The sequence below is a fragment of the Anarhichas minor genome, unplaced genomic scaffold, assembly GCF_050575085.1.
Source record: "Anarhichas minor isolate MPS153535 unplaced genomic scaffold, ASM5057508v1 ptg000078l, whole genome shotgun sequence".
Classification (NCBI taxonomy): Eukaryota; Metazoa; Chordata; class Actinopteri; order Perciformes; family Anarhichadidae; genus Anarhichas; species Anarhichas minor.
In genome coordinates this window covers 1,325,001-1,344,180 of record NW_027466524.1, presented here as the reverse complement: position 1 = coordinate 1,344,180, position 19,180 = coordinate 1,325,001, and the positions used below count along the sequence as shown (strand labels likewise).

The following is a 19,180-nucleotide window of genomic DNA, read 5'->3' as shown; positions in this document are numbered from 1 at the left end:
TGTTGGTGTCTCCAGCTCCAATGCTGCTCCCCCAGCAGACTGCGGCGAAGTACAGTGTCTGGTACATCAGACTGGTAGAATATCTCCAACATCTTGCAGCATACATTGAAGGATTGAAGTTTTCTCAAGAAAAAGAGTCGACTCATCCCCTTCTTGTACACAGCATTGATGTTGGTCTTCCAGTTCAGTCTGTTGTCGATGGGGACACTGTGGTGGAAAAAAAATGATTCAATAGTACCGAGTGAGTCCTATAATACTGAATACTGAAACAAGAAATATTGAGGGAAAAAGTTTGTCTTTTTAAAGTATTTATTCTCTGGTCAGAGAAGGCTTTCATCGTCATAGTCTGCAGAGGAATTAGCCAAGAATCCAGTTTCTGAGATGCTTATAAGCATCTCAGCACACAGGGTGGGGGGGAACATCAGGTATTTACATTATAACAATTGATCAGCAGTTTCAAGCTCCCCATTGACCCCTTCAGTCATCCACTTCCTCCTCTGAGCCTTGTCACACAAAGACATCTGTCTTTATTACCCTTGATTACCCCTGGGAACATTCTCTGGTTAAACTGCACCCCCATTGAGTTTCTCCCTCTTATCAAAGCAAAAACAGAGATAACCCATATGGTCCTGTTACCACTCTCCTAGGTACACAATCATATGTCACATATATAGTTTTGTTAGTGAGTAAGGCACATAAACTAAGTCACAGTAGAAATGTACTAGCACAGGGGAAATTCTCTATCACAACACCCAGGAACTTGTACTCCTCCAGCATTTCCACATCCTCTCCCAGAACTCTCAGCGGTTGTGGAGCCGTCATCTTCCTCCTGAAGTCGACCACCATCTCTCTGGTCTTGGCCACGTTCAGAAGCAGGTGATTTCTACCGGCCCACTCCACAAAGTTATCCACTATTGCCCTGTACTCCTCCTCCTGTCCATCACTTATACACCCGACCACTGCAGAGTCATCAGAGAACTTCTGCAGATGGCATGACCTCGAGTTGTACTGGAAGTCAGTGAACAGGAAGGGAGACAGAAGAGTTCCCTGTGGAGCTCCAGTACCACTGCCCACCATATCAGACAGCACACTGCCCAGTCGGACAAACTGTAGTCTGCCTGTGAGGTAGTCAGTGATCCAGGAGACGGTGGAAGTGTCTACCCCCACCACCCGCAGCAGTTTAGCTTGTTTACCCTCTCCAGGTAGCCCCCTGGTTGTCTCCCTCCAACCTTGAAGCCAGTTATCTGCTTCATCCCGGTCCACACCTCCCTCATGTTCTGCTGAGTTTGACCTCCAGCTTCCTCCTGTAGGAGACCTTGCACTCCCTGAGCTTCACCCTCAGGTCACGCTGAACTCTCCTGAGCTGGTCCCTGTCTCCAGACCTGAAGGCTGCTTTCTTTTTATTAAGAAGAGCTTTCAGGTCATTGGTGATCCATGACTTGTTGGGGAAGCAGTGTACAGTCCAGGATGGTATGGTGGTGTGTTCACAGAATTTAATGTAGTCAGTGATGCAGTCCGTCATGCTGTTGATTTCCTCCTCATGTGGTCCACACAGCACATCCCAGTCCGTCAACTCAAAGCAGTCCTGCAGGACCTACTGTGTCCACCTCCTCACAGTCCTGGTGGTTACAGGCTGCCTCTGCACCAGAGGAACATATTTTGGTGTTAACAGGACCAGGATGTGGTCAGACCTACTAAGGGGGGTGGGGGGGGGGGGGCGGGGAAAGGGCAGTAGCACTGTATGCATCCATGGTATTAGCATACAGTAGGTCCAGAGTTGTATTGTTCATTGTGGGGCAATCAACATATTGGTGAAAAGTTGGCAGTGCTTTATCCAGAGTGGTGTGGTTAAAGCCAGTAATTGCCAAAAATGCACCAGGATGTCAAATCTGGAGTTCAGACACAGTGGAGTGGATGGTGTCCACTGCTGCCTCTGCGTCAGCTGATGGAGGAACGTATACAGCGACAACTATGGCGGATGAGAACTCCCTCGGCAAATATTATGGACGCATCCCCACGGCTAGAAGTTCAATGTCCGGGCTACAGAATATTTCCTTTACACACACACACACAGGGTCGGGATTGCACCACCTCTCGTTCACATACATTGCAATCCCACCACTTTCTTCTTACCGCTCTGAACAACGTCTCTGTCCACCCAAACAGTCCTGAAGCCGGGTACGGCCGCACTGTGGTCCATTAAATTTGAGTGCAGCCATGTCTCGGTGAAACACATGATGCTGCATTCTGTCTCTGGGTCTTTACCAGCGCGCCAAACTCATCCATCTTATTGGCCAAAGACCTCACGTTCCCCATTAGGATCGCCGGTACCGATGGTTCATATTTCCTCCTCTTCACCTTTAACTTAGCGCCAGCTCTGCAACCATGCCGTCTCCTCCGCAGTTCCTCCGGGATTTCAGGCCTCGCACCGGGAAGCAGCAGCTGTTCACTCAGCGCAATCAGCTGATCTCGAAAATAAACATTGCCCCCAGTCCATTGTGTGTGGCTCTCTATTACAAACAGGGAAAAAAGTAACAGAAAAGCCTCAAGGAAAGTTGAAAGAAAAGTTATGGTCCATTGCCTGACCGTCACTTAAACAAACGTTTAAGAAAAAAACAAAACAGAAGAGAGGAAATGCACAGTTGTTAAGGTGTACAGAACACAAGACTCATTCAAAATAATTAACTTTTACAACCCATGTCAAACTTTAACGGCAGCAGTGTTTGAAGAAATTCTGGGTGAGGCAAGCTAAAGAGAAGTTTGGTGTGGTGATATCAATGCACATAACAGTCTATGGGGAAGTGATCATACTGACAATAAGGGTGCAGTGATTGAAGAAATGAATGAAACAATAAATCTTGTATGTATAAACAATGGTAGAGGAGCAATATTGGATACATTGTAAACGGCCTATGTGAATGGAAAATATGCAATCATAACATGGTAGTGATCATTTTCCCATTATATGTACGATAAACATTGATAAATGCATTCAAAAAAATACCCGTATATATAGATGGTTCTTTCAAAAGGCTCAATGGGACAAATTTAGGGAATACTGCAGGGAGTTAGCTATCAACATTAAAATGGATGGGAATGTGGATGAATGTAGTGATATATATAATAGTGATGTTACAAGTATGATAATCAAAGTAGAAATCTGCATCTAAAAGTATACCTAAAACTGTGATAACTGGGAACAAAAGAATTGTGCCATGGTGGAATGATGAGTTTAGCTTGGTAATTAAAAAATGAAACAGTGCTCTTAGAAATCTCAGAAATATCTTGAGTGTGGACAGTTTTGTTCTTCTATTAGAAGAGAAAGAGAAATAGGTCATGTATGAAATATTATTAAAAAGATGAGTGGAGGAAGGATAACCAGTAAAATACCATTTCTAGTAGATGGAGATAATTGAGGAAAAACAGATATGGAAAAAGCCAACCTTCTAGGAAGAGTATTTGTCAGTGTCAACATTGAAAATCACCTTATTGACATACATAAACAAAGAAAAGAAGAAGTCTTAAATGTAATGAAAAGGTGTATGATAAAAAGGTAGATATCAGCTCAGCTCTGGATATGGAATTCACTTTCAGGAAAATGAGGGCACTCGAGGACAGCAAATATTCTGCTCCTGGTTAAGATCAATTATGTTATTCCATGTTCAGAAAATTAGAGGGAGCTCTAGAAATAGTGTTAACGCTTTAAGATATGAATAGAAGGAAGACTACATGAAAAGTGGAAGTTGGCAGCAATCTTATTTGTTAAACCAGGAAAAGATTAATCTAATGCTAAAAACTACAGACCAATAGCATTAACCTCCCATATATGTAAATGAGTGCAAAAAATGATTGTTTATAGGTTATCATGTCTTAGAAAAAATAAAAATGTTAAACGAATAACAGAGTGGCTTTAGAAAAGGAAGATCCACAGCAGATGCTCTAATTAAAGTCAGTAACGAAATAGAAAATACCCTGAACTTGAAGGAAGTGATGGCTTTAGTTTACTTTGACATTCAGAAAGGGTATGATTCCATGTGGAGAGATGGACTGTTAATTAAAATGAACAAGCTATAGGCAAAGGTTATATAACTGGACAATGGACTTTTTTTATCAACTAGATTACAGTGTTTCTCAACAGGTGGGTCGCGACCCACTCGGACCTGTTTTCAGTGCCTGAAGAAATAAAATAAAATCTTGTGCTTTTATTTTGAAGGGAATTTTTTATGCTGCGGAGTTATTCACACTCCTTAACAGTTTTTGGCGTTAATGCCTTGTAATGCTAATAAATACCCGCCATTTCACAGTATAGAACAGGGGTCACTAACTGGCGGACCACGGTCCGGATCCGGACCTAGACGCCCTTGTATCTGGACCCAGGACCTACAGCCGAAATTTTGACGGAGCGCTTCTATTTCAACCGGCGCAGCTTTTCCAGCATTTACGGCACTTGTTCAGCGGTGCAGGAAAAACACAGACCAATGCGTTGTAAATCACATCACGTGATGCAGCTCAGCCAATCAAATATGGGCATTCTGACAAGTTTCCTGACTCCAGTGAGATGTAGACACACTGTGACACACGAGGGAGAGACGAGGAAACAGATAGCAGAGCAGGACAATTTTTGTGTGAGTTGTGAAAATCAAATCACAGGACGATCTCCAAAAGAGAAAATGGCCATAGAGACCAGAGTCTTTAACCAAAACTGGACAGACTCGTATAGGTGACTTCATCCCACGGGCAGCTTAAAAACAGTATGTCTCATATGGAGCAAACATACCCACTCACATCTGAAATGAAGACACAGAAAATAAACCTAAGATCCCAATATGATCAGAATCCTAACACATTAATTATTCACTGTTCAATGATGTTAACAGAGAGAATAGAGCTGAAACAAGTGGTTTAATAACCACAGATAAAGTCCATGCTCACTGAGTTATCTTTTTAGAACATGAGAAAAATGTAATGTGGCTTTTTCACTTCACACCTGAATGAAGTGAATTTAAAGCTGCAGGACAAATCAGTGAAATACATTTTTCTAAAATGAATTACTTTATATTAAGATGCACATTTTTCAAAAGCTTTCTGTTATGTAATTTATTCTTTGATCCAGACATTATTTTACTTGAAATGAGAAGAACATTTATTCATGTATTTCTCATTTCAAGTAAAATAATGCCTGGATCAAAGAATGTATTATATTTATTATTATTTATAATCCATCCAGTTAAACGCACGCACACGCACACGCAGTGTTTCTCAATCTGGACCTTTTGGAAATGTACTTCAATACCCCTGGTATAGAAGAACACCCACAAAGTTTGTCTTCATGTGTTAATTGAGCATGGTGAAATTCAAGTACGACACCGACTACATGAGATATGGATTTTCTTACATTGAGGACAAAAGAGGGCAAAAACCTCAGTGTGTTTTGTGCAGCGAGGTTCTGGCACAAGAAAGCATGAAGCAGTCAACACTGAAGCGGCATTTGTTGGATTAATCCGCAGCGGATAAACTGAAAACTATAACTCTGTCATATGACACTATAAGTAGGCAAATTGAAGACATGTCAGATGACATCAAACATTCATGAGAGCTTCCTTGGATTATGGTTGCATGGTGTATGAAGCACCAACATAAAGTAATCTTGAAAAAGGACATAGAAGACAATACAGAGCAATGGCGGCTGGCCAATAGAGGGTGCAGATATGAATGTATGACATACAATTTAGCCAATCAGCATCCTCAAATGCATTCAGTTTGGGGCAAAATTTGTATCGCCCCAAGCTGAATGCTGCGCGTCCTCGTCAGGACTACAGGCTCTACAGGCAATGGCGAGCGTGAGCACCACTCCTCCAAGACCCGTTGAGAGGAGAACTTTGCTGGAGAAACTACAGGTGAAAGAGCTGGGCCCAGATCAGCCTGACCCATTTGTTATGGGGTAGTGTAGTTGGTGGACCCAAACGCACACACACAGCAGTTTTACTCCAGCCAAGACTTTATTTAAATGTGCAGGAGGAGTTAAAGAATGAACAAAAAAAAAAAAAAAAGACTAACTGTCCAGAAAATGAAAGTCACTCCTCTTTCTCCACCAGAGTCGGGAGGGAAACTTCACTGCACTCAATACTGAAGGAACAGAAAAACAAACAGATTACAATCTTCACTGAATCGGTGTTCAGACTTACGTGACCCGACTGGTAACCGGACGGACTGACAACGCGCCGGTGAAACGCCGAGGTATTTAAGTCAGCCAGCGGCGATCACTGGAATGAGCCACAGCTGAGCCTAAGGAGAGAGGCGTGAAGTGGGCGGAACACGGGGGTAGAAACTGTAGGCTGACACAAAAACAAAACATAAGCACATGGCCCTCAATAACAAAACAGACAGGGGGAAAAACAGAGGAGCACAAACTAGGAGCAGACAGGGATCCTAACAGGTTTGGCTAGCTGGATGACATGCTAATAACTGTGATGGGAAAATATATTATTGTATCATGCTTAGTTTTAAAGAATGTACTACTCGTAGTCAGGCGATGTTTTTTAATTAGTTTTGTATCCAGGTGTCTTGTTATCTCTTCCCACGAAAGGATGAGAAGTGAAGAGACACTGTGTCTTTGTCTTAGGAGAAAGACACAGAGAGACCTTGACTCCAGAAACTGAATGATGCAGAAACAGACATCCTGTCTGAAATACTTGTACTCCCCTTTTGCCACATTATCTGAATTTGTAAGGCGTGAACCTTTTGTATGCATAAATGATGTTGAATGTTGCACCTTTTTAGAAGCCTTCTCACAGTACACTGAGATACGTGTTTTTGGGACTGCTCTCTCTTTATTTCAATAAAGACCAACAACTTTGATTCTTTCGAGACTCTGTTTATTGATCCAGATTGAAAACTTCCACCCTTCTCCCGATTAATCATAGAAATCTTCCATCACAACTTGGTGTCAGAAGTGGGATCGGTTGAACGTCCGTCAGGACTCCGAAGGACGTCCGGGGAAAAGGCCTTTCCAGGATCCCCAAAAAACGATCTTGCCTGATACCTCATTAGACACAGAGAGAAAGGACCGGCGCCCCGAGGATGACTGATTGACTTCACACCGATCCAGATAACGAATTAATTTCTTCACACCGGGTAAGGGTTTTGAAATTCCAATCATTGATAGTTTACGGGTTGACGAAAGTCTTACCGATCCAAATTCAGAATTACGTAATATAATCGAACAAACAGAGACGGGAAACAGAGTGTGTTTATTTGTCTGGGCATTTGTGTTGATAATATGTATCATTCTTTTATTTGAAATTATAGTAGGGTAATAAAACAAATTTTGTGGCATTATATCAATCATCGAGTTGTTTACGGTGGAAGACAGAGTTGTAATTACGAAAAAACGATTGTACTTTAAATACAAAACATTTAAAGATCGTAATACAGATATCTTGACCACGGATAGAAATAAGACCATTTCTGATAAGACCACGTCATGCTTGAACGTGTGAATTTAAGTGTGAATTTCTGATAAAATAAGACCATTTCTGATAAGACCACGTCATCCTTGAACGTGTGAATTTAAGTGTGAATTTCTGATAAATAAGACCATTTCTGATAAGACCACGTCATCCTTGAACGTGTGAATTTAAGTGTGAATTTAAACTAATATTTATAGTGACGACTATATCTTAAAGAATAAAAGTACTTACCACACCTGAAAGAATGGGTGGACAACAGAGTCAACAACATGTTCCAGAGGGACCGATTGTGGCTATGATGACACAAAAATATGGTGAAGAATGTGTAGAGTGTCTAAATTACTGGACTTGCACTTTTGGTTTTCCAAAGAACGGGTCATTGAGTTCCGCGAAACTTAAAATGTTAAGAAGCGATTTAGAAGCTAAAGAGAAAGACATGAGAAATAAAAAGAGGAAGAATGTGAGACTCAAAGATTTAGAAATGATGGAGAAAAACCAGAAATGTCTGGTTCAGTGGGAATCGGAGAGTGAATGTCGGGAGAGAAAACAGAACATGAAACAACTGACATGTGTGAAACAAGAAGTGACTGATAAAAAGCAACATGATACTGATCCAAACAGGGGACAAAATCCCAATAATCCTTTTGTTTCTTCTTCCCTGTATCCGAGTTTGACGGGAGCTGGGGGTCCTCTTCTTGGCACATGCAGACGCCAATCTCCACCACCATCACAACCACAACCACCACCATCATACAATCCACCTGCAGAACCAACTCCGGCTGTCACCTCACACCAATCTCCACCACAACCACAACCACCACCATACAATTCACCAGCAGAACCAACTCCGGCCGTCACCTCACAGCCACAAACAGGCCCACTGACTGACAGGCGCGATACTCGTCTGTACACACAACAGCAACTCGCTGATGATCAGAACAGTCAGCTGCGGGCCACTCCGATTACACCGCCACAGAACAACAAAAATCCATTCACAATGTACCCTCTTGCATCATCGACTCCAGCAACAACTACTCCACAGCAGACTCACTCCTTCCAGTGGACTGACCCGTGCAGCTGGGACATGAGAGATGCTCGGTCATTTTCCCTCAGCCCAGCAGGCGCAGAAGGGGGAGAGCCAGAGCCAAACTTCAGCGATAACAACAGCAGCAGTTATCCCATGATCCAAGTCCCAGGAGTGGACGGAGCAGCGCACCTCGTTTTCCGCCCATGGACGAATTCGGACATCATGGCAGCTTCGGCCCACTTGCCCCCTATAACGGGAGGAGTACAATTCACGGCGGTATTTAAACTCTTCTGCCAACAGTTCCTGCCCACAGGACAAGAACTGAACCGTCTAATCATGTTGCATGCTGGTCCGGTCCACCACAACACGATCAAAGACTATCTCCTCGCAGCAGGAGCCAACTCAACACCGCTAAAACCTGAATGGGACCACGCAGACAACGCTCCTTATCGAAATTTCGTGACCGCGCTCTGTGCCGGCATCGACTTAAAGTTTCCACCTAAAGTCGACATGTCCCTCATCAACAGCACCAAACAACGACAAGATGAACCTGTTGGGGACTTCTACCAACGCATGCTCACCGCTTTCCAAGTGCACGGTGGTATAATTGAACCATCCACTGCAGAAAAAGCTCAAATGACAGTGTGGGAAACGCACCTCAAAAATGCGTTCATGAATGGACTATTGCCCGACATAAGGTACGCTACTGAGCGATCAGTAATAGGCCTGGAGGACGCCAGACTCACAGAAGTGGTAAAACATGCAAAACACAATTACCAAATGCACACTGAGAATCAACAACGCCAAGATCAGTGCACAAAAACAACCATGGAGAAATCTCAACTCTCTATGCTTCAAGCCATATCACAGCTTTAAATGCAAAACCACGCAGCAGCAAGTCAGAGAGGAACATTCCAACGAAACAGCAACTGGAGCGGGCAACATAGGGCTCGAGGAATGGGACGTGGGAGAACATCTTTCAACAGCAGTGCAGGAGCACAACGAGACCCGCCTACAGGAAATGAAGTGTGTTACCGCTGTGGCGAATCAGGACACTGGCGCAGGGATTGCCCTCACCCACCCTCACCCTGCCCAGAGAGGAGGTTGGCCATCAAAACGCCAACCACGTGACAACAGAGAAGGAGAAAGGGAGGACCTGCACCAATTCGGCACTTCAGACTGACGTGATGTGGGGGAGGGAGGCGATGCGTGTGTGGGGAAGATGACTTCTGCTCCAATGACTCAGCCAGATACGGAAAGTGAAACACACACACACATGCATGACGCACTCACACACACATCAAGTGAAACACACACACACATGCACAACACACTCAAACACACATTTGCTCGCAACGAAGACCTGCTTCCTCCCACGCACACTCCAGAGCAGCATACAGCTCTACTCAGTATCATCAAACACTTAGAACAACAGCATGAACGAACACCCCAAGCACAACACACACACACGTATGCAAAGTTTTCTACGGAACCATTTAAAGAAATGCCGCTCACTGATGTGGTTGTAAATGGGAAAACATTGTCATTTTTGGTCGACTCAGGGGCCACACTGGGTTATTCAGAAAAAACATTTTGTTAATCAGAGTATGAGTGGTAGATATGTCTATTCTCAAGGGGCTTCGGGTTTAACTGTTACAGAAAAATTTACTGTTCCAATGACAAGTATACACACGGACGTGACCGACCCAGACCCTGACATTAAAGTGAAACATTCGTTTCTACTTTCCTCTTTCTGTCCCATTAACCTGATGGGCAGAGACTTGATGTGCTCATTTGGCATCTCTTTGACATCTTCTCCTGACAGCTTGAAAGTAGTGAGACGACGAGTAGTGAAACAAATGTTGCAACACACTCATGTTGACCCACTGTATGTCTATCAATGGATGCTTCCCATTGACCATGCAAAAGCAATGACTCATGCAGTTGACTCTCGTGTTTCTCCTCATGCTGTTCGCATGAACCCTGAACACCTTCATTGCACTTCACATGTCTCTTTTGGTCCTGACGACCAATATGCTGACGCTTTCCTTGAAGACGTGAATGACAATTTGCATTGTTCAACATTGTTTTGGTCAACTCACAAATCTGCTGTGTCTGTCTGTCTCTCACCCACACAACAGGAAATGTTCCAAGTCGAGGATTCTTACCCACACATTTCCCTGTCCAAAGCACGGACTGATCAATGGAGAGATTTGGGTCCATTTGTGGCACAATGTGAACAGCTGACAGACTGGCAGCCGACCTGTGACCCTAACGTTTTACGTTCACAATCTACGGGTTTTCACCGATGTTTCTGTGTTATGTTGACACCTGCACTTCGCTCTGTTTATGTCTTCGAAGAATTATTGTTATCACCTGTTGCAATTGGCACACTTGTAACTGATGTTTCTTCCATCTCCCCAGCCCTTGCTTCTGTTCCACAGACACTCTGGGCTTCGCACAAATATGACGTAGGCTGCATCAAACACTGCCAACCGGTTGTCATCACCCCTCGTTCTGATTTCCGCCCTCACAAACATCAATACCCACTGCGCCAAGAGGCCATTGACGGTATTACTCCAGTGTTTGATTCACTCCTAAAAGCAGGCGTGATTGTTTCATGTCCAGATTCCCCGGTAAGAACACCCATTTTTCCTGTTAAAAAGATTCGTGATGCAGGCAAACCAACAGAATGGCGATTTGTTCAAGACTTAAAAGCAGTTAATGCAGCCGTCCATGCACGGGCTCCAAATGTCCCTAATCCATATACTATTTTAGCCCAGGTTCCTCCCACTGCTAAATGGTTTTCTGTGGTTGACCTGTCAAATGCTTTTTTCAGTGTCCCAGTGGACAAAGCCAGCCAGTTCTGGTTTGCATTCAACTTCAATGGTAAGCCATACACTTTCACTCGTCTGTGTCAAGGCTACACTGAATCTCCGACCATCTACAATAAAGCGCTCAGGGAAAGCTTAGAGAGTCTCACTCTATCTCCAGGTTCTGCACTCCTGCAATACGTTGACGACTGTCTCATTGCTGCTCCAACGAAACAACAATGTCAAAAAGACACAATCAAACTGCTCAAACATTTGGCTGCCGAAGGCCACAAGGCCAGCCTATCAAAACTACAGTTTGTCTCACAAAATGTACATTTTCTCGGTCATGACATTTCAGGAGAAGGGAAAACCCTGTCTCCCAAACGCATTGCATCCATAGTGTCTATTCCAAAACCAACTACAAAAAAACAAATGATGTCATTCTTAGGAATGTGCTCATATTGCCGCGCTTTCATTCCAAATTACTCACAGTTAGAACTAATTCATGGGAAGAATCTCACCGCGCACGACAAAATCAAATGGACAAAACAAGCCTCAGAGGCATTCTCGACGATGAAGTGCGCATTACAAACACCGCCCACTTTGGGTTTGCCAGATCCACACAAACCGTTCACTCAAACCGTCGAAGGTTGTATGACATCTGTGTTATTACAGTCTCATGGTGACAAATTGCGCCCAGTTGCTTATTTCTTAGCTAAACTCGATCCTGTCGCCGCAGGCCTGCCACAATATCTCCGTGCAGTGGCCGCGGCTGAAAAAGCTCTAGCAGCTTCGCGTGACATTGTCGGTTATGCTCCACTGACTTTGCTCGTTCCACATTCTGTTTCACTGATCCTTCTCGAACAGAAGTCATCACATCTATCCGCAGCGAGATATTTGCGTTACCACACATGTCTCCTCGACATGCCGAACGTCACTGTCAAACGCTGTATTAATCTTAACCCAGCATCTTTACTTCCTCTTCCTGGGGATGGTGAGGAGCATCACGGTTTGGCTGAGCTCCAAGCTCAGTGCACTCCTCGACCGGACCTTTTGGACATTCCTTTGACCAACTGTGAAATGGTAATGTATGTTGACGGATCTGCTTCACGGGATCCACAGACTGGTACTAATCTTGTTGGTTTTTCTGTTGTTTCTGACTCAGCTGTTCTCTGTTCTGGACCTCTCCCATGTCACCTCTCAGCCCAGGCCGCAGAGCTTATCGCCCTCACGGAAGCCTGCAAACTCGCAGAGGGTAAAACTGTGACCGTTCACACTGACTCCAGATACGCTTTGGGGTAGTGCATGATTTTGGCGCATTATGGAAACACAGACATTTTCTCAAATCAGATGGGAAACCTGTTTTGCACCACACACTCATAGCAGAGCTATTGGAGTCCATTTTGTTGCCTAAAGCCATCTCTGTCTGCAAATGTGCAGCCCACACATCTAACACTGATGATATTTCTAAAGGAAATGCCCCCGCAGACACAGCTGCAAAAGCTGCTGCTCAGCTTCCTTTTGACACCCCGCAGCCTACACCTGTCATGGTCTCACTTCCTTCTTCCCTCTCAGCGAAGCAGTCCTTCTCCACACCCGACAAAAGGCGCTTGTGGTCCTCATCAGGCTCAAAATTCACTGACGACACGTGGCTTGGCCCTAACGGTAACCCCTGCTTGCCTAAACATTTCTTCCCTCACTACGCTAAGTTAACACATGGGTTAGACCATGTGTCAAAAGGGGGGATGTTAAGCATTATTGATGAAACATGGTTCACTAAGGGTTTTGCAGCATATGCACAGAAGTACTGCCAGGCATGTATAACATGTGCTACACACAATATAGGTCGACCTGTACCTGTCACACATCAAGCGGCACATCCACCGCCAACTCGACCTTTTGAACATGTAATGATGGATTTTGTGGAACTCACCCCATCCGAAGGTAAAAAACATTGTCTCGTGATGGTAGACATGTGGTCTAAATGGGTTGAAGTGTTTCCATCAAGTAAACAAACCGTGACAACAGTGGCCAAAGCACTGATTTCTGAAATAATACCTCGCTGGGGTATTCCGACCAAAATTTCCAGTGACAATGGATCACACTTTGTCAATCAAGCAATCACAGAGTTAGGTGCATACATGGGTATTGATTTGAAGACACACTGTGCTTATCATCCAGCCAGTGGAGGCGCTGTTGAACGAGAGAATGGAACACTGAAAACAAAATTAGCTAAATGTTGCACCGACACAGGTTTACCATGGACAAAAGCTCTGCCCCTGGTTCTGATGTACATGCGGATGAGGAAAAGAACACGCAGTAATCTCAGCCCAGATTTGAGAGGATTTCTAACTGAAGTTTATACATCATTACTGAACTTACAACATTTAGGAATAGATAGACATTTCTGTTGGCTCATGTTGGAATAGACGGAAATGAGGGTGCAGATAAACTTGCCAAAAGTGAAAAAAAATGAAACAAAAATGATATTTTAGAAACTTGTTTTGGGATGTCAGAAGCAAAATCAGTAATACAGCACGGAGAAATTACATTTTGCCGGGGAAAGTTGGAATAATTACGATAAGGGTAGAAATTATAACAAAAGTCAGACTTCAGTCAGAGTGAGAAGTGATGGAAGTAAATGTAGAGAAGATGTTACTTTCTGTAGATTAAGGGACATACAGGACTCAATGACACGTTATACACCATGAAAAAGACAATGTCGGATAAATGTGAGTTTTGCAACTGTAAAAAAAAAAATATTGAACATGTGCGGATAGAGTGGAGGAAGTGTGGAAAGAGAGAGACTGAAGGGCAGAGGGGTAGCTTTAGGAAGGGAGTGGAGGATCAAAGGACTGCTAGAGACAGGGGACAAAGAAGTTCAGCTTAAAAGGGCTTTATTTACATTTATGAATGAAACGGGTTTGATATCCAAAATATAACTTCTTTATGAAGTCTTATTTTTGGTTTCTTTATTTCATTGTTATTTATAATAATAACAATATGATTGTGTAAAGTCATGACGTTACACACTCCGGTACAGTAGGTGGCAGCGTGCACTTAAACGTTGGTTTGTAGTCCGCCAATAAACTAAACACACGAAGAAGAAACAGAAAACAAGCGGAAGACGAGGAAGAAGAAACCGCATGCTGAACAGACCCACGCCATACAACCGTCCGACAGCGCACAGAGCCAACGTTTCACGAAGAGCGCTATCACAACACTCTGTTATCCGAGCTCGTTGGTCTGACAGCGGGTTGTCCGGCAGCAGGACATGGCCGGGTGTGAAGCTGTGGTCACTGTTCGTCTGGTGAGGTCCTTCGAGCACAGAAACTTTAAACCAGTCGTTTTTCACATCGCCAGTTTAGACCGAACGGTGCAAGACTTCGTTCAGCTGGTCAGAGACGGTGAGTAAACAGCACAGCCCGTGTCCTGTCATGACGTATGTTGTATGTTGTTACCGGTGGAACTAACTGAAGTCATGATCAACTCTTCCAGATATAGCAACAAGACCAGGACTCCCTCCTCCGTTCAAGACATTCGCTTATGGTGCGTATGCCGGACATTTGTATTGGTGTTCGTTCACTTATTATTCCTAATAATAATCCATATTTTCTCTGAATTTATATATTTTATTTCTGAGCAACCTATTACTAAGGCTGATTTGGCAATAGGGAAAAACGACGGATCATAAATCAGATGATTTATCTGCACGATGTTGGGTTGTAGACACGTCTTTTAATTAATTATTACCTAATTAATGTATACATTTTACCGTATCAAAAAGAGTCAGAGTTCAAAAGAATGCCTGTAAATTGAGTACGTATTTGATTTACTGAGACCAATAAACAAAAGCATCTTTACTATACAAGGTATCCTCTCATTGTCCCAGTCAGCATTTTTCCGTTGAAAAGACGTTTAAAAAACGAGTGTTTTTCTTCACAGAGTAGTTGAAGACCTTGACTGAATGTTCACATATAGACCGTATTTCACTCGGTATTCTTTCATCCTCTACCGTCCCATTCCCACGTTCCTCAGTTGAAAGACAATATTGCAAATCCCGGTGAAATATGGCGTAGTTTTTTTAACCATAACTGTATTTTAAACAACTTTTAAAGGCCCAGTGTGTAATATTTAGAGGCATCTAGTGGTGTGTTGCAGACAGATTGCAAACCAATATATAGCTCTCTGCTCACCCCTCCCTTTCCAAGCACATGGCCTTCAGGTGGAGAGTTATCTTAAGGATGTTAGTAGGAGCTACTCGTATCAATGCTCTGCTTTTATAAATGACTAAATAATTGCTTTTAAAAACATATATACAATTTTAAAAACGAATAAACAACAAAGTTACTATAAAACAGCATTCATATCTCACTGGAAACAAATGTAAAATGTTAATGAAATAACCACTTCTGAGTGAAGTTCATAAAGAATGAAGGACACAGACATCCAGACAGAAAGTAGAACAGATGCGCGCTGCAGCGTGATAATAAATGACAATGAAAAAGCACCAATAAAAACACCAGTTAGGTTGGGGCTTATCAATACTCCGGTAATTTAGTACCTTGGCCTGTTTAATACATACCATCAGAATACGTAAACCGCAAAAAGCTCTTATTAGCGCAGTGTTCCTTCTGGGCTTCTGTAGAAAGATGGCGTTGCAAGATGGCGGACGAAGACAACCGTCTCCGTAGGAAGATATAAATGTCTTTTTCTAAGCTAAAAAACACTACGATTCTTGAATATTGTATTCCATTGCTGCCAATTAATCCCCCAAATGTTACACTGTTCTTTTAAACTTAAAACTGCTAACTGTAAAAGATGTAGCAATTTACATGCGTAGTAATAGTAACACATCAACAGTTTCCACTTAGAGGACCTAGAGAACCATGTGACACAGGCAACAATTAATTTGTCTTTATTGAGCAACAATTTGAATACAACATGAACAATGTTCTTCAAACACAATTACCATGAAATAGAAAAATACATGATTGTTGACAGTTTAAACCAGTGGTTCTCAACGGGTCCGGCTGCGGGACCCACCATCACCCCTTCATGACAAGCCGCGACCCAAATCAAGGAACATTTTCAACTTCTCAAATGTATTTAATGTAAAGATGGTGCAGTTTGAACCTGAGATATTACAGAATATCACAGTATGCCAACACAAAAAAACAAGTTTAATGATGAACCAAAACGACCAGCAGGTGGCGATGCTAGAGAGGGAAATATTCCCTTTCACACTCAATTAGATGCATTTTAATTAAAAACCAAAAAGTGCATCTGTTGTGTAATACAACATGCATAACAGACTCAACAGTGCTTTCATGCACAAACATGAAATAAAAAAGTCCAACTACTGAAAAGTAGTTTCAAAAAGACTCAAATGATGTAACTTTAGCTGAGAATACTCACTCACTGAATCTATGACAACCAACACTGCACTATGGAACAAATGCAGTGTTTTGAGTAGCAGCTTTTATCCACAAACTCAAAATAAATAAAACAAAAAGTGCAATTCAAAAAGATTCAAGTATACAAAATTAACTTTTCTTCTGATTTCCTGATCAGTAGGTAAATACTGAAAAACATTGCGAGTTTTTTCCTGTCATGCAGGCAGCGCCATCAGTTGTGATACCGACGCACATGTCCCAGCTTAAGCCCACTGAACTCGAATACAAGTCCATGGAGCTGAAGATGTCCTCTGCAGTCGTAGTGTAGGAGCTCTCTTGTGCAGAGACATTGTTCCTGTAAGTCCCCGTCCCACACATGTTTCACGTAAACGAGTAAAACTGCTTTGTTTGTGATGTCTGTAGATTCGTCCATTTGTAATGCAGAATGACCTCTTGCCTAAATTCGAGCTGTGGTCTGTTGTTTGATGTCATCCGACATGTCTTCAATTCGCCTACTTATAGTGTCATATGACAGAGGTATAGTTTTCAGTTTATCTGCTGTGGATTGATCATGTACATGGCTGCAGGTAAGATAAGGTCCTGTGGGGCTTCTTGAACTCAGCAATACTTTTAATACTTTTAAAATTAATAATATTTTGGGGCGACTGTGGCTCACTGGGTTAAGAGGGTTGTCTGGTAAACGCAAGGTCTACGGTTCGATCCTTGTCACGTCTCAAATGCAGAGACAAATTTCCCCCTTACTGGGATAGATATAATATAATAATAAATAAATAAATAATAAATACGATGTGCCACCTGGTAAGATGCATGGAGTGCCTTTTCTTGCTTCGAGCACGAAGAAGTAAGACACTTTTGTGATGTCCTCAGGTCTTGAAGTCGTCTTTGAAAGTACTCAACAGGTTTATCTTTGAGAAAAGGGTGTTTCATTTCCAAATGCCGCTTCAGTTTTGACGGCTTCATGTTTTCTTGTTGCCCTCTTTTGTCCTCAATGGAAGAAAACCCATATCTCATGTAGTCGGTGTCGTACTAACATTTCACCATGCTCAATTAGCATATGAAAACAAACTTTGTGGATGTTCTTCTATGCTGTGAAAACCCATTACAAGGCATTAACGCCAAATACTGTTAAGGAGTGCAAATAGACGGCACTCTGCTGCATAAAAAATCCCCATCAAAATATTTTTTGCCCAGGCAACGGCCCGCGACCCACTGAAAATGGACCCGTTTTCAGTGAGAATCACTGGTTTAAACAATAACAAAATCTCCTTTCCTTCTGTAAAAGTTCTTGTCAAAGCCACCCAGAAGCCGGATTCAGATGGTCTGCCAGATTTTAGGTTTAAATATTAAAAAGAAATATTCACTTTTTAACCAGTTTTGAACGTCTTTTCATCGGTGAAGCATAGTTGTTTTTTTTAATGTATTTTCGACCAAAAGATGCTCACTGGGATATTACATAGTATAATACTGTACACTTTTTGTATGTTGCTATTTGCCCAACAACAATGTTTTGATCCTCTTGTTTGCACATCCCTTTGTTGTATTCCATCTAAACTGGATGTAACCCTGCATGCTCTCTGTAGTGTATTTTAGATGTGAAATGGCTTAACATTCCATTTTAGAACGTTAGGCTACGGTGACAGCCCATAAAGACAGTCGGGAACATCCCACACACGTTTATGTTTACTGTTGGTCCATGCTGCAGTATGATACAAGCTAACATGCTAACGCTACAAGCTGGCAGTCTACACCACATTTCGTCGACACTTGTAATATGACTTTGTTTAAATACATTCACAGTAACCAATATCGTCTCTTTCAACCTACAACTGAACAAAACATCAACATTTCAAACGTATTGTAGTTTTGTGACGCGTTGATGTTATAACCACAATTTAGCTGACTGAAAAGAGGGTGAAAATTGGTCTTCAGACCGAATATCACTTGGTTTTCAACTACAGCTATGTTGTAATCCCGCTTGGTGCTCACTGAGATTAGGCAGCTAAATTACAGGACATGTAATGTGTCAGAGGTAATTAGGAATACAACTAAAAATCCGAGAAAGTTGTGACTAGGTGTTCAGATGCATGCTCTGCATCTTATTCTGTTCTCTTGTATTTTTAGACACAATGAAGATTATCCACCAAGCACATGGAGCAAAGGTATCTCTCTAAATGTGTCACTTTCTTGGGCTAGAAATTCGGTGTGCACCTGAAGGCCAAGTGTTCTCAATTTCAGCCAGCAGCGCCCAGTTTGAACAGTGGTCCATGATATGCCACTGTGGGTCAGCGGCATATGTCGGTCCCTGGAGTGGTATGCCACTCTTGTTCCACCGGCATAACGGCAAGTGCCGCTTGAAAGTGGAAGGCCACTGTCAGACTGGCACAACAGTACCGCCCCTGATGCATAGTGCAAATTCAGTGCAAATTAGCTTGTTGCACGACAAAAAAAGAAATG

At 42.7% G+C, this 19,180-nt stretch overlaps 1 protein-coding gene across 1 annotated transcript in view; it reads left to right on the top strand.

The window, feature by feature from the left end:
• Positions 1–14,224: 14,224 nt before the first annotated feature.
• Positions 14,225–19,180, top strand: part of cunh2orf76 (chromosome unknown C2orf76 homolog) — a 10,657-nt gene continuing 5,701 nt past the window's right edge. The window contains exons 1-3 of the mRNA XM_076081041.1: positions 14,225–14,716; positions 14,808–14,858; positions 18,848–18,885. Coding sequence (XP_075937156.1) covers positions 14,584–14,716; positions 14,808–14,858; positions 18,848–18,885 — 222 coding nt within the window. The 5' untranslated portion in view covers positions 14,225–14,583. The remainder of the gene's footprint in view (positions 14,717–14,807; positions 14,859–18,847; positions 18,886–19,180) is intronic.